The following is a 15,343-nucleotide window of genomic DNA, read 5'->3' as shown; positions in this document are numbered from 1 at the left end:
CTAACCCTAACCCTACCCTAACCTACCTTCACCCCAACCCCTAAACCCTAACCCTAACCCAACCCTAACCCTAACCCTACCCCTGACCCTAAACCCTAACCCTGACCCCTAACCTACCCTAACCCTAACCTAACCCTAAACCCTAACCCTTAACCCTAACCGAACCCTAAACTCTAAACCCTAACCCTCACCCCACACCTACCCCTGACCCTCCCCCACCCCTAAACCCTCCCCCTAAACCCTGACCCTAAACCTAACCCTAACCAAACCCTGACCCTAACCCTAATCTCACCCTCACCGAAACCCTAATACTAAACCCTTCCCCCTAACCCCGACCCTACCCCTAACCCCTACCCTAATCCTGACCCTAACCTCACCCTAACCCCTAACTCTAACCCTCACCCCGACTCTAACACTACCCCCTCACCCAAACTCTAACACTCAGTGTCACCCTAATACAAATCCTTTACCCCTAGCTCTAACTGTAACTCTAGAGCTCTCTTTGACTCACACTCTCACCTTAAATTGCTGCTAGCTCCAGGTGCACTCGCTTGATATCTCCCTTTTGCTCACTGTATGCTTTCAGCATGCATTTATTCTATACAGCTCCTTAGCTTGTTGTTACCTTAAATACTGTCTCCTACACAGTTCTTGCATCTTGCTAAATTGGCTCAAATGAACATTTGATCTTGGTAATATGCTTTACACCCATGCTGGTGGGAGCCTTTGAAATACCAAATATAGTCACAAAGGCCTCACTGAACTGCAGTAAAATAGAGTCACTTCACTCACCCATGTCTTCCACCCTCACTGAGGAACTGAACAAAGTCCAGGTATAGGGCCGGCTCCAGCATTTCTGCCGCCCCAAGCAAAAAAAAAAAAAAAAAAAAAAAGCCACAATCGGCGGCGGCAGTTCAGTGGCAGGTCCTTTGCTCCTAGAGGGAGTGCGGGACCTGCTGCCCCTGAATTGCCGCAGGTGCCGCCCCTCTCCCTAAGCCGCCCGCCGCCCCAAGAACCTGCTTGTTAAGCTGGTGCCTGGAGCTGGCCCTGTCCAGGTACTCCTGACACCTTGCCACCAGCTGAAACCTACTTTTTCCCTGCTCCTGGTCTCAGACTCCCTGAGAAAATGATAGACAATGAAAAACCCCTCACCTTTGTACTGCTGCACTCCCACGCCCTCCCATGTTTCCATTTTCTGATACAGCTTGTTCTGGGCCCACTCCCTGCCTTCAGCCCACTCCAACTTGACCTGAGTATCCCAGCAGCATTACCAGCTGGACACTGCTCTTGTCACAGAATACTAAAGATGAGGGCGCTCAGAGGCCAAGCACTCAGAGACCAAGTGGGTAGACTTACCTACACTTAGGATTTTGGGGGATTATTCAGTTCTTCAGGATTTTCATATGGTGCTCTCAGTGGTACAGCTGGAGGTGATGCAACCCCAAAGCTGCCACTGAAATAAATTAGACAAGCAATGGCAAGATGGACGCTGCCCAGAAATGCCCTTATCCCAATCCCTTTAAAGAGGTGGTGCCCAAAAAACAAATATTCACTGTGTCGAGTCTTTTTCCAATGGCAGCAAGAAACCCAAATGAATGATGACAGACATTTCTGATGGTGGCTGGGACTCAGCAGGAAAATCTGGCTTTTCAATTTCCCATTGTAGACATATGTAAACATGAGTCACAGTTTGGCCCTTCAGTTGACCTGTAAACACCTTCTCTCCCCAACCCCACAAAAATCTCAGAGCTGTGCTTGCAATCTTCAGGCAGATACTGAAGTCCACTGAGTTGCCAGAAAGAGCAAGAAGTTGCAGAAATCTTCTGTTTGTGCTGTGTTGAAAAAATTCGCAAACAACTGTGCAATTGTTTCACAGTGGGCTTATGGAGCTTGCTTTGTTGAGAAATGTAATGCAAATGCAAAGGTTACAAAGGAACAAATTATTTATTGTTAAAAGCTTTTCTACGAATCACTCTGCATCGTACAACAAAGATATGGTGGCTACACAGTAGAGGAAATCTCGCTCTCTCTTGTCACTCTCTCCGCCCCCCCCCCCCCCCAAACACACACACACGTTATGGAGTTCCATTCCTGAATAAGATTGGCAAAGCTGTTTGTCATACAAGGTAAGATCTGATGGATCAGAAGCAGCTCACTGAACAACAGAGCAGTTACAAGAAAGGAGGAAGCACTCTTCAGGAAAACAGTCTGCTTTGCCCTCCCCTGCTTCCACTGCATGTGGAAGAGCATTTAACAGAAAGAAACCTGACTACAGTCTTGACTGCACAAGTATTAACAAGGGCATTCTATTGTAGGTGACTCACAAGCTGCTCCAGGACTGTGCCATCCAATGCTGCAAGGCACAATTCTAAACATGGTGCTACAATCAGTTTTGGCAGCTGGAGTGCTTTCTGCACTAGAATGGCCAATACTACGAGTTTCATCTGAACCAGTGTTAGTAATGGTGAAAAAAATTTCTACAATGTCCATAATTCAGACAAAGTTTATGACAGACTATTGGGCTGTGCCCTGCCTACCCATTTTCTAGCCTACACAGTAGTTATCAGACTGGCTGTCTCACTTGGTTATTCCACATATATATCTATACTTGCATACACACAGAGAGCATACCGAATTACATGGACTGTGCTATATCCAAATGATATTGCACTGATTAGTCTGTGCTATGATTTAATAGCACTTCGAGTGCTCTCTGCTCCATGTCTTCCCACCGCTGTATTCTGCCACCCATTTGGGGGAACTGACTAGATGGCCAAATAGGTCTTTTCATTCTGTACTTTCTAGAAAGCACTGCCTCTGAATCCTTATCCACTGTGCAAAGCAGGGATCACTAAAAGAGTGTTACAAATCTGCCAATTTCACAGTTTAACTCCAAGATGCACCTTCCTTGTCCCCATGCATTGGCACACCATGGATTCTGCACTAAACCGTTCCCAGTCATCTGCTATAGGTTCTAGTTTACACCATATATATATAGATATGGACCTATATGCTGTTATCTACCCCCTTTCTCTGACAGATGCTAGACTTTTTTGTTGCACCCTGCATAGATTTGTGTTGTCCTATAGCATCAAAATAGAATAGCCAGAAAGGATCTTTTAGTCCATGTAGGCCCTTTCCCTGCACTAGGCAGGATTTGCCTCTATCATCATCTGCTGAGAGCTTTCTCCAGAGCCTTCCTAACCTCTTCTATCCATTAAGTTTATTCAATTTAGTTTATTGTTCAAATTCTGCCATTATTACAATGCTGTTCGGCTTCTACCCAATCCTGCTCTATTGTTTCTCCCTACATACAATTTCCCTTCTTGCTTACAGTATTGGCTCAAGCTCCTGGCTGTACTGCCATAATACAAGGGACTGTTTCTCTCTTTACTTCCTCAGTAAAAGAGCAGGAGCAGGACTGTTTCTAAACGACAAAAATCAAACTCCATAATCAGTTCAGCCAAGGGAGATCGCCATCAGCCATTCCTAAGAATAATCATTGGGGAATATAATTCTGGACAACATTGGGGGAGACTCTGAGAATACAACCTCTAGCTGGATATATTCAGTGTTATCGCTAGTTAATCTATGGCATTAACATACTGTAGTGGTAAAAATATCTAAGTTGGAAGCAACAACACTGATGGTGATTCTGAATAACCTGACCAGAAAGCACAGACCTGGGGTAATAGAAATGTCCAATTAAATCCTGGACTGAGTCAGACTTGTATAAGCAAGAAAGGCTGTTGCCACTCCATCTTCTCTTATCAGTGGAGGCAGCACAGCTGGAATCTCCACACATGACCATCTGGCACCTGAAGGGGAAAATTTACCTAATCTAAAGTTCTCTGGCACATGTGCTGCATACTTATGCCCCAGCCCCTGCTCTTCCTTTCCTCACACACACACACAAACAAACAAGTATTATTTATGTATTTCTTATTCCTGGAGACTGAACCCATCCTCTGAATGTAGCTGCTCTGTTTAACATGTACTGAAAAGAGCCTACACACTGGATAGCATGCACACAACTGATACAGCAGCCTAATAAATATGGAAGCACAGTTGCAGATAACTCACTCTGTTTCCCTTCAGAATGTTTTGCCTGTGGTCAGGTTAATGGAGTAAATGAGAGCTGAATATCTTTCACATCCCAGGAACCTTACATTCCCACTCTAGCCTTAGCTTAAGACTGCAGTACTGGAGTGGTTTTAAAATTGAAACGGTTTAGCCCAAGCATTGAGGAGTATGCTCCCCCATTTACAATAAAAGGCCTCACTATCCAGGACAAAGCAGGGATCTGTCTCACACCAAATTAATTTATAAGATAGTACTGACTGTTACATCATCACAATCCAAATTCAAACGCCCAAACAGGTCTCTGAACACAATGGTCAGAGTGAAAGCTATGATATACAAAAGCAGAGAGACATGGATGAAGAGGCATGGATGTCCCCTTCCAGAACTGGACAAAGGAAACTCAGGAGTACACCAGAAGAGGACAATTCCCCAACAGGGAAGACCTGCAAAGATGACAGAGGAGGAGATAGCAATATTAAAACAAACTACATTGTTGAGAAGAACAGTGCACTACAAACCTGAACTTATTTTTCCTTGCATGAGAGTGAAGAAAAGGATGCAAGTAGGAGTATCCCAGAAGAGGAGTTCAATTTCTCAATCATTAATGTCATTCATTCAACTTTGGCAACTGCTTTTTGGGCTGGGAATCATGGTAGGTTATTATTAAAGACTGACCTGGGAGCTACATAGATTTGGAGTTTGAAGAGTGGGCATGTGCCACTGCTCCCTACTTCTTGGCTGTTTAATAGGTTGTAATTTTCATAGCCTGGATCTCCTATACTTCTCGAGGGAAGCTGTTTTTTCTAGTTCTCAATCTCTACTGCTGGAACTTGATTGAGGCAGATAGTGCTTGTAACCCAGCAGCATCCTGAAGTACAGTTACAGATTAAATAAAGGGGTTGAAAGTTTTTTCTGGTATAGGTAGTACATCTGTGGTTGAAACATAGGGTTCATCCATGGAGTCAGAGAAGAGAAGTCACTGCAATTTTCTTACATGCTATGAAGTTGCACATCTTGGACGCTGCAGCACTTCAGTAATCAGGAGGAAACGTCTCTTGAGCACTGTTCCTAATGTTACAGCCAGCACAACACAGAAATAATGAAATCAGATACCTTACATTGTAGCCTTCCAGTAATACTAACTGTAGCTAAAGCAGTTATACACACAAAGCACCACTAGATCATTTCCACTTTCCCAGAATGCTTCATTTTGGCTCCAACCTCACCACTACTGGCTCCAGTTATGTCACTGGCAGTTTTCTTATCAGAGAGGCAGTTATTTTCCTCTTAGCATGGCAAATTTGAGCATCATGATGAGTTATTGGCTTGTGTGGTGAAACAGACTTCACTCCATCTTTCACTCAATGGGATAAGGTCTTGCAGAATGAATGGTCTGACTGTACCTCTTCCTTTTAGATGTTTTGTCACTTAATGGGCAGAAATCTTTCTCTCCCATGGGGGAGGGCAGCCCCTTGGCCAGTTCCAGTTGGAATGGAAGCTGTGTTTGGGTAACTGAATGATTCCACAGCTGGAAGAGAGAACATTTTGTCCAATTTCAGGGAATTATCAGTGCAGAAAGTTGTCATAGGAGACTCTCAGATCACAGCTGAAACCATGAAGAATGAGAACCGCCTTTGTTTCTCCACATCCACAGTCTCCTGTAACATCTAGCATCCGCATCCCCCCCATCCATGAATATATGGTATAGTCCAATAAGTTTGCTGTGTAGTGTCTGAACTTTCTACTAAAACTCAATGATGCAAGTAGATGGCTGAACTTTTAATCCTTATTAATATGGACACCTCAATGAGGAATAGAAATCTTGTGCCCTCTCCGGCCTGGAATGGTTTGAGACACTCACATTAGCAGGATTTTCAGGGGTCACGCTAAAGCTGGTGTTGTGACTGGTGGTGCTGATGGCAGATTCTTGTCCAGTCATTAAGCAAGTCCATGTGTAACAGTGAGCTAAGTAACACTGAGACGTCCACTGGCTCTAGATTCATGATGCCAATGGGAGGTTGTGAATAATGTTTATGTGTTACGCACTCCCAGAGACTGTTCCAGTTCCTGCCGGCGCTGTTGGATCTGAAAGAATAAAAATTATAGGTCTGTACAATTATGCAGATTCACACATTATCAATCAGCAGGCAGAAGGATTCCCTCTGCCCACGCCCAGTTAGCCAGCATGCATGACACAAGCAGGCTAAGTTACATTTCCTCCTTACCTTGCAGTAGAAATATCTGCTCACAGCCTCCTGGGACCAGGGCTCATGATAAAATTCAGCTCTACGCTCCTCCTCAGGGTTCCCAACCACATCAGTCATCACCTGTGGCAGAGATGCAACGATTCTTTACCATATCTCTTATAATCTGCATGTAACCCTCTAACATACCTGGCATCAAAGTGTCCCAGCAATGGCTATGCGGCTCCCTCACCAGCATTAAATTGTCAGGATCTTAACCAAAAACCCTTACTACAGTGCTGTCCTTATCTAAAATCCATATCTCTCCTGACCCCACTCCATTTCCCAACAGGGAAAGAACTGCTATGGAGAAAGTCAGTCAATTAATAAATTAGGAAAGGGGAGAAAACTGAAGGCTCAAAATTGGCCAGAAACTTGAGGTACTTTTTCAATATCGGCAAGAAAATATAAAAAGATTTGAACAACTTATGAGGAAAGAAAAATCTTTAAATGGTTGAGATTTTCAAAGCAGTGCAGGGAACTTTAAGTCATTAAAAGCAATGACCAAATCCCCTGCACTGCTTTGAAAAGCTGAGCAAATATAACTGTTGTTACAGAACAAGGCAGGGGACATTTAGTGCATTGCACAGTCACAAATGCACAGAATCTATGCTATGCCCTGGCTTGTAAATAGTTCCCTGGGAGGACCCCTTCAGTGTGCAAAACCCCCAAGGGTTTACATTTTTCCACAAGGATACGCCGCATGGCCTCAATGTCTCCTAGACTGTGCTTCCAGGCTCCAGCACTCCCGCTTCTCACCTTAAGCTTTGCCCAGCTAGTCTGGCTAAAGCACACTCTTGTTAAGAGACTTTTACCCTCTTCAGAGATCAATGCACTTCAGCAAGTATCTGCTGCAGCTCCATGCAGCCTTCTCCGAAACAGAGTAGGGTTTATTAGTCAACCGGAACACAGCATCAGGAAGTTCTTAAGTTAACACACAGAAGCAAAGGATAAGGCTATGTCCAGACTTAAAAAACTACAGTGTCACAGCTGCACCGCTGTATTTTTTTCAGTGTAGACACTTACTACAGCGATGGGAGGGGGGGGGGGGGGGGGTGTCTTCCATCACTGTATGTAATCTACCTCCCTGAGAGGTGTTAGCTAGGTCAGTGGAAGAATTCTTCCATCAACCTAGTGCTCTCTACTCTGGGGATTAGGGTGTTTTAACTAAGTCTCTCCCTCAGGGGTGTGCATTTTTCACACTCCTGAGAGACATAGCTATGCTGGTGTAACTCTTCACTGTAGACCAGCCCTAGGACAGATTTTAGATTGGCCAACCTCAGGGCTCCCTTGAGCCATGCTGCTGTAGGAACCATTTGGCTTCCTTTCTCTGTCTCTGTTCCTTTGTCTTAGGCTTGGTCTACACTACCCCCCTAATTCGAACTAAGGTACGCAACTTCAGCTACGTGAATAACGTAGCTGAAGTTCGAAGTACCTTAGTTCGAATTAGTTCGAACTTACCTTGGTCCACACGCGGCAGGCAGGCTCCCCCGTCGACTCCGCGGTACTCCTCTCGGCGAGCTGGAGTACCGCAGTCGACGGCGAGCACTTCCGGGTTCGACTTATCACGTCCAGACTAGACGCGATAAGTCGAACCCAGAAGTTCGATTTCCAGCCGTCGAACTACCGGGTAAGTGTAGCCAAGGCCTTAGTCTCAGTTGAGAGCTCCTGTGTCTTTGTGAGGCCAGTTCTTAACACAGATACCTGACACCTCTTGTTTTTAAGAACATAAGAATGGCCACACTGGGTCAGACCAATGGTCCATCTAGCCCAGTATCCTGTCTTCCGACAGTGGCCAATACCAGGTGCCCCAGAGGAAATGAACAGAACAGATAATTATCAAGTGAACCATCCCATCACCCATTCCCAGCTTCTGCCAAACAGAGGCTAGGGATACCATCCCTGCCCATCCTGGCTAATAGTCATTGATGGACCTATCTTCCATGAACTAGTTCTTTTTTGAATCCTGTTATAGTCTTGGCCTTAACCACATCCTCTGGCAAAGAGTTCCACACGCTGACTGTGCATTGTGTGAAAAAATACTTCCTTTTGTTTGTTTTAAACCTGCTGTTTATTAATTTCATTTAGTGGCCCCTAGTTCTTGTGTTATGAGAAGGAGTAAATAACACTTCCTTATTTATTTTCTCCACACCAGTCATGATTTTATAGACCTCTATCATATCCCCCCTTAGTTGTCTCTTTTCCAAGCTGAAAAGTTCCAGTTTTATTAATCTCTCCTCATATGGCAGCCGTTCCATACCCCTAATAATTTTTGTTACTGTTTTCTGAACCTTTTCCAATTCCAATATATCTTTTTTGAGAAGGGGCGACCACATCTGCACGCAGTATTCAAGATGTGGGCGTACCATTAATTTATATAGCAGCAATATGATATTTTCTGTCTTTTTATCTATCCCTTTCTTAATGATTCCCAACATTCTGTTCACTTTTTTGACTGCTGCTGCACATTGAGCGGATGTTTTCAGAGAACTATCCACAATGACTCCAAGATCTCTTTCTTGAGTCGTAACAGTTAATTTAGACCCCATCATTTTATATGTATAGTTGGGATTATGTTTTCCAATATGCATTACTTCATATTTATCAACACTGAATTTCATCTGCCATTTTGTTGCCCAGTCACCCACTTTTGAGAGATCCTTTTTTAGTTCTTTGCAGTCTGTCTGGGACTTAACTATCTTGAGTAGTTTTGTATCATCTGCAAATTTTGCCACCTCACTGTTTGCCCCTTCTTTCCAGATCATTTATGAATATGTTGAATAGGACTGGTCCCAGTACAGACCCCTGGGGGACACCACTATTTATCTCTCTCCATTCTGAAAAATGACCATTTATTCCTACCTTTTGTTTCCTACCTTTTAACCAGTTACCAATCCATGAGAGGATCTTCCCTCTTATCCCATGACAGTTTACTTTGCTTAAGAGTCTTTGGTGAGGGACCTTGTTAAAGACTTTCTGAAAATCTAAATACACTATATCCACTGGATCCCCCTTGTTCACATGCTTATTGACCCCCTCAAAGAATTCTAGTAGATTGGTGAGGCATGATTTCCCTTTATAAAAACCATGTTGACTCTTCCCCCAACAAATTATGTTAATCTATATGTCTGACAATTTTGTTCTTTACTATAGTTTCAACCAGTTTGCCCGGTACTGAAGAAGTCAGGCGTACCAGCCTGTAATTGCCAGGATCACCTCTGGAGCCCTTTTTAAAAATTGGCGTCACATTATCATCCCCTAGTCCAGGTGTGGGCAAACTTTTTGGCCTGAGGTCCACATCAGGGTTCCGAAAGTGTATGGAGGGCAGGTATAATGTATTAAATTGCTCCCCGTAGGAATGTGATACTTACGGTGTGCTACTTACGGCTGCCAGGCCTGGTGCTCTGAGCGGCATGGTAAGGGGGTGGGGAGCAGGGGGGTTGGCTAAGGGGCAGAGGGTCCCGGGGGGCATCAGGGGAGAGGGAACAGGGGCAGTTGTATAGGCGTGGGAGTCCCGAGGGGCCTGTCAGGGGGCAGGGGTGTGGATAGGGGTCGGGGCAGTCAGGGGACAGGAAGCAGGGGGGGTTGGATGGGGGGGTGGGGTCCCAGGGGGAGGTTAGGGGCAGGGGGTCCTGGGGGGGCAGTCAGGGGACCAGGAGTAGGGGTGGTTGGATGGGTCGGACGTTCTGAGGGGGGGCAGTCAGGGGTCAGGAAGTGGGAGGGGCGGATAGGGGACGGGGACCTTCCCTACAGTGTAGTGTATTAAATTGCTCCCCATAGGAATGTGCTACTTACAGTGTACTACTTACGGCTGCCAGTCCTGGTGCTCCGTAAGTAGCACATTCCTATGGGAGCAATTTAATACACTACACCTGGTGGCTCTTGCAGTCCCGCTGCCTGGCAGGAGCTCGCAGCCCCACCGCCCAGAGGGCTGGCAGCACGGCGAGCTGAGGCTGTGGGGGAGGGGCTGGGGGCTAGCCTCCCCAGCCAGAAGCTCAAGGGCCGGGCAGGACAGTCCCGTGGGCAGGATATGGCCCATGGGCCATAGTTTGGCCACCTCTGCCCTAGTCATTTGTTACAGAAGCTGATTTAAATGATATTACAGACTAGAGTTAGTAGTTCTGCAATTTCACATTTGCAGAACTCTTGGGTGAAAACCATCTGGTCCTGGTGACTTATTACTGTTTAGTTTTTCAATTTGTTCCAAAAACCTCCTTTAATGACACCTCAATCTGGGACCGTTCCTCAGATTTGTCACCTAAAAAGAATGGCTCAGGTTTGGGAATCTCCCTCACATCCTCAGCCGGATATAGCCATGCTGTGTTCACATCAGCTGCTTCTGTAGTTGGTGTTAATCTTTGGTCACTGGGGTTTTAGTTATCACTATAAGATCTTCTATTGCGATGAGTTGGTTCTAGCCAGTCCTTAATGACCCAGTCATATCACCCCAGTCAGTTCCATGACTCACACACCTCATGTCTCCTGCTCTTTACACTCAGTGCAAGGGAAACTGAGGTGGACACTGGAATCATAAAAATATCATCAAATTTCCCACATTGTCACATTTCTTGTCCCTTCAAGACCAAACTGAGCAGGGGCACTTTAACCAGTCACCTGGGGAAGGTTAAGCCAACTACTGTTATCCATAGATGGCAAACCAATTTCCCATCCCCTTGGTAGCTGTCCTACCAGGCACTTTCAAGATTCTTACAGCATGTGGTAGGATGGTTGTGAGTAGCCCAGGTTGGGAACTACAGCAGCAAAGCATTGTGAGGCACCCTGGTTTACAGGGCTGGCAGTGACACAGTCCCTCACTGGTCTAAATTGCACCCCAGAACATGATATTCTTATACAAAATATATGGCAACAATATTAAAAAATCCTCTCAACAATCCAAAGAATGTAAATGACCTTCTAAGGTAATTGACATAAATAAGGTTTCAGAGTAGCAGCCGTGTTAGTCTGTATCCGCAAAAAGAACAGGAGTACTTGTGGTACCTTAGAGACTAACAAATTTATTTGAACATAAGCTTTTGTGGGCTACAGCCCACTTCATCAGATGCATAGAATGGAACATATAGTAAGAAGATATATATATACATACAGAGAATATGAAAAGGTGGAAGTTGCCCTACCAATTCTAAGAGGCTAATTAATTAAGGTGGGCTATTATCAGCAGGAGAAAAAAACTTTTGTAGTGATAATCAAGATGGCCCATTTCAGACAGTTGACAAAAAGGTGTAAGGATACTTAACATGGAGAAATAGATTCAATTTGTGTAATGACCCAGCCACTCCCAGTCTCTATTCAAGCCAAAGTTAATGGTATCTAGTTTGCATATTAATTCAAGTTCAGCAGTTTCTTATTGGAGTCTGTTTGTGAAGCTTTTCTGTTGCAAAATTGCCACCTTTAAGTCTGTTACTGAGTGACCAGAAAGGCTGAAGTGTTCTCCTACTGGTTTTTGAATGTTATGATTCCTGATGTCAGATTTGTGTCCATTTAGTCTTTTGCGTAGAGACTGTCTGGCAGGAACGCATATAGGAGATATGGAAGTAGGAACGCATCTGCGGTGTAGCCTGGGCTGTGATTCAGGAAGCATCAGAATAGCTGACACTTCCTGTTGCTACGTGTGCTGAACAGGTTTATTTGGAGAAAGCCCCAGAGATGGAATATTGAGCTTCCGGACGGAGGGACCACTTGTGGCCGTGAAAAGAGTGGCTGAGGCTGTCCGCCAGCTTGTTCTGTATCCCAGGGAGATGAGATGCTTACAGGTGTATCGAGTGCTCTACACAGAAGTCCCACAGCATGAGGGCTTCCTGGCACAGGGGAGAGGAGCGTACATCTCCCTGATATATGGATTCTGAAAGCCTGGCACGCCAGGCATGCCGCTCTCAGTTCTCTGACATTGATATGCAGAGAGAGGTCTACCCAAGACCAGAGGCCTTGTGTCCTGAGATCTCCCAAATGTGCCCCCCATCCCAGATCTGACACATCTATCACTAATGAGAGGGATGGCTGGGGGCTGGTGAAGGGTACTCCTGCACAAACTACCTGTGGGTCGAGCCACCACAGGAGGGAGTTTAGTATTGGGCGAGGCAGGGTTACAGTGCTGTCCAAAGTGTCTCAAACTGGTCGATATACTGATGCTAGCCATGACTGGAGCAGGCGAAGCCTGAGTATGGCATGCTGTACTACGTAGGTACAAGGGCCATATGCCCAGAAGTTTCAGGCAGTTCCTTGTTGTAGTGGTGGGGAACTGCCTGAGGCCCCATATGATGTCGCCCAGTGACTGAAATCTGGCTTCTGGGAGGTATGCCCTGGCTTGAGTCAAGTCTAGCACCGCCCCTATCCTCTATCCTCTGCACCGGGGACAGTGTCAATTTGGCCTCATTTAGAAGGAGACCCAGTTTGACGAACATCCTTCTTATGAAGCCGACCTTCTCTTCCATTTGAGATCTGGAGTGGCCTTTGATCAGCCAGTTGTCGAGGTACAGTAAGGCTGGTATGTGGGCCGAGGGCGGGGTATAAAGGCCCAGTGACTGGAGAGTGGCACAAGAGTCTTTGTGGGAATGCAAAAACTCATCCATTTTGTCACTGAACAACTTGTGGTTGTCGAAGGGGAAGTCCTCATGGGTGGTCTGGACCTGTTTTGGGAAGCTGCTAGACTGGAGCCAGGGAGTCCTGAAAAAGGATGACTCCAGATGCCAGCAAGTGGGATGCCGTATCGGCAGCATCAACCATGGCCTGGAGAGCCACCTTGGCCACCAACTTACCCTCATCTAGGAGATGTTGGAAGTCCTGCTGTTTCTCTTGGGGGAGGAAGACCTGGAAGTCCACAAGGTTGGAGTATGAAAGGAAGTCATACTTGGCCAGGATGACCTAGTAGCTGGCAGTGTGGAATTGGAGGCCAGCGGAGGAGTAAACCTTGCAGCCCAGGAGGTCCAACTTCTTGGTAGCCTGATCAGGGGCTGTGGACTGCAGGTGGTGCTGGCAGGTGTGCTTGGTCACGGCTTGGACCACCAGCGAGTTGTGAGGCAGATGGGTGAAAAGAAAGTCCCTGCCCTTGGAGGGCATGAAGTATTGGTGTTCCACCTGCTTTAGTGTAGAGGCATAGGAGGCTGGAGAGTGCCAAACAGTCTGGGCCAGTTGCAGGAGGGCATCATGGATAGAAAGGGCAGTACATGAGAGTCCACGGGATTGTAGGATGTCCAGGAATTAATCCTGTGGGTCCTGGACATCTTCGACAGGCAGATTGAGGGCCATGGCCATACGTCGAAGTAAGTCCTAGTACTGCACATGGTCAGCAGGGAGAGAGAGAGTGGGAGAAATGATGAGATCGTCTGAAGACAAGGAGGTGCCTGTATAGACTGGAGGTAGCAAAGATACCACCAGTACCGTCGAAGTGGGGATGGCTGGAGGTTCCTTGAAGACAGAGGGAGGGGCTGTGTGTTACGGAGATGGTTGGTGCTGTGAGCGAGATGGCATCCCACGCTCATGGCAGGGGTTCCAGGCTGCCCAGTAGGGCCAGGCGTAGGGGTTGCCAGGCAACAGCGGCACCCGCAGGCAGTGGAACCATGGGTTGGCCAGCAGAGCATACACCAGAGGGTATGGTTGGCACCAAGGGTCCAGGCTTTAGGACCATGCAGGTGAAAAGGTGGGGTCTGGTAGGCAGGACCGCTCGGAATTGGACGACAGGTCTGGTAGGGATAGAGCCATTGGGACTGTCAGTGCAGGAAAGGTGGGATGGTCCAGGAGCAGAGGCACACCTGTGGAAAGGCCTGGGGGAGAAGTGTGGAGCGAAGTGAGAGGCTGGAGCAGGAGCAGCTCGTCCGTGGGAGATGGTAGGCGGAGAGCAACTGGAGGCCTGGAGTGGGCAGGGGAGCCTGCACAGAACAGCATGAGCTCAGCAGTTGGTGTGAGGGGGGACAAATGTCCCGGTGTGCACAGCACCGAGCGGACAAGTCCGGATGGGCATGACGGAGTTGACAGAGGCATGACGGAGTTGACAGAGGCAGGGGCGATGGTGGTGGGCCAGTCACCATGTCTGGTGGTGGTGCTGGTGGAGGGCGGTGCTTGAACTTGTGCTCAGAGCGAGACTTCTTCGGAGCAGGAACATCCGGGTCAGCATACAACTTCTCAGCCGACCTGGCACAGCTTGTGGCGGCAACATTGCATTTGGGGGCAGTCCCTGTCGGGGAGCCACTCTTGTGCCCACTCTTGTGCTTCTTATGTGAATGGTGGGCTTTTGGCAGGTGCACCGGTGCCATCAATGCCAGTCAGAAAGGGCGTGGGGAGGTGCTCACTGCCAGTGTTGAATGTCATTCCAGAGGATCAGTGAGTCCCGAAGCCAGGAGTGCATGTGCTTGCGGAGGCAGAGTTCTCTGGCCTCCCACGTGCGCGGCGGGAACGATCGGCAGATGGAGCAGCAGGCAGCGACGTGAGCCTCACCAAAGCAATAAAGACAACGCTGGTGCTCGTCACTCACAGAGAAGTAGCATGGGCACGAAGCACAGTGTTTTAATCCTACTGCCAGGCCATAGTCCCCGGGCAGGGGGGGGAGTCCCCAGAGGGGAGAAGTCCAACAGAAAACTAACTAACTGATGATGAACAAACGGACAACAAACAACTAAAACTAGAAGAAAACTATGTACAACGAACAGAAGCAATTCTCTTAGCAAGCTAAGAGCACTGAGGAACTGGGGTTGCGACTCTGGCCACGTGGCAATAAGAGGGAACTGGAGTGATGTCGACTCGCACAGCCTCTTAAAGCCTCGGATGCGCCAAGCAGCGATGCACGATCCATGTGCAGGTCAATGGACACTACTATTAACAGTTCTTGCTGTTCCTGCCACGTGCATGCTCACCCATGTTTAGAATCCACATAGGGACCATCACTTGAACAAGAATTAGAGTTTCCATTTGTTTAATGCTCATTTTTAAATGTGCTGTTCTTGTCACATATTTTGTATAAGGGTTCTCTTATTTCTCTTTGTGTTTGGTCTAATTTTACATTGTAA

The 15,343-nt window shown here is 46.9% G+C and overlaps 1 protein-coding gene across 1 annotated transcript in view; it reads right to left on the bottom strand.

Annotated features, from left to right (window-relative positions):
• Positions 1 to 1,925: 1,925 nt before the first annotated feature.
• Positions 1,926 to 15,343, bottom strand: part of SMARCD3 (SWI/SNF related, matrix associated, actin dependent regulator of chromatin, subfamily d, member 3) — a 147,440-nt gene continuing 134,022 nt past the window's right edge. Inside the window, exons 11-12 of the mRNA XM_034763849.1 lie at positions 6,309 to 6,410; positions 1,926 to 6,168 (exon numbers count right to left, since the gene is read on the bottom strand). Of these exons, the coding sequence (XP_034619740.1) occupies positions 6,115 to 6,168; positions 6,309 to 6,410 (156 nt within the window). The 3' untranslated portion in view covers positions 1,926 to 6,114. The remainder of the gene's footprint in view (positions 6,169 to 6,308; positions 6,411 to 15,343) is intronic.

Source organism: Trachemys scripta, chromosome 2, assembly GCF_013100865.1.
Source record: "Trachemys scripta elegans isolate TJP31775 chromosome 2, CAS_Tse_1.0, whole genome shotgun sequence".
Taxonomy (NCBI): Eukaryota; Metazoa; Chordata; order Testudines; family Emydidae; genus Trachemys; species Trachemys scripta.
The sequence above is the reverse complement of the archived record's forward strand: the minus strand, read 5'-3'. Positions and strand labels throughout refer to the sequence as shown.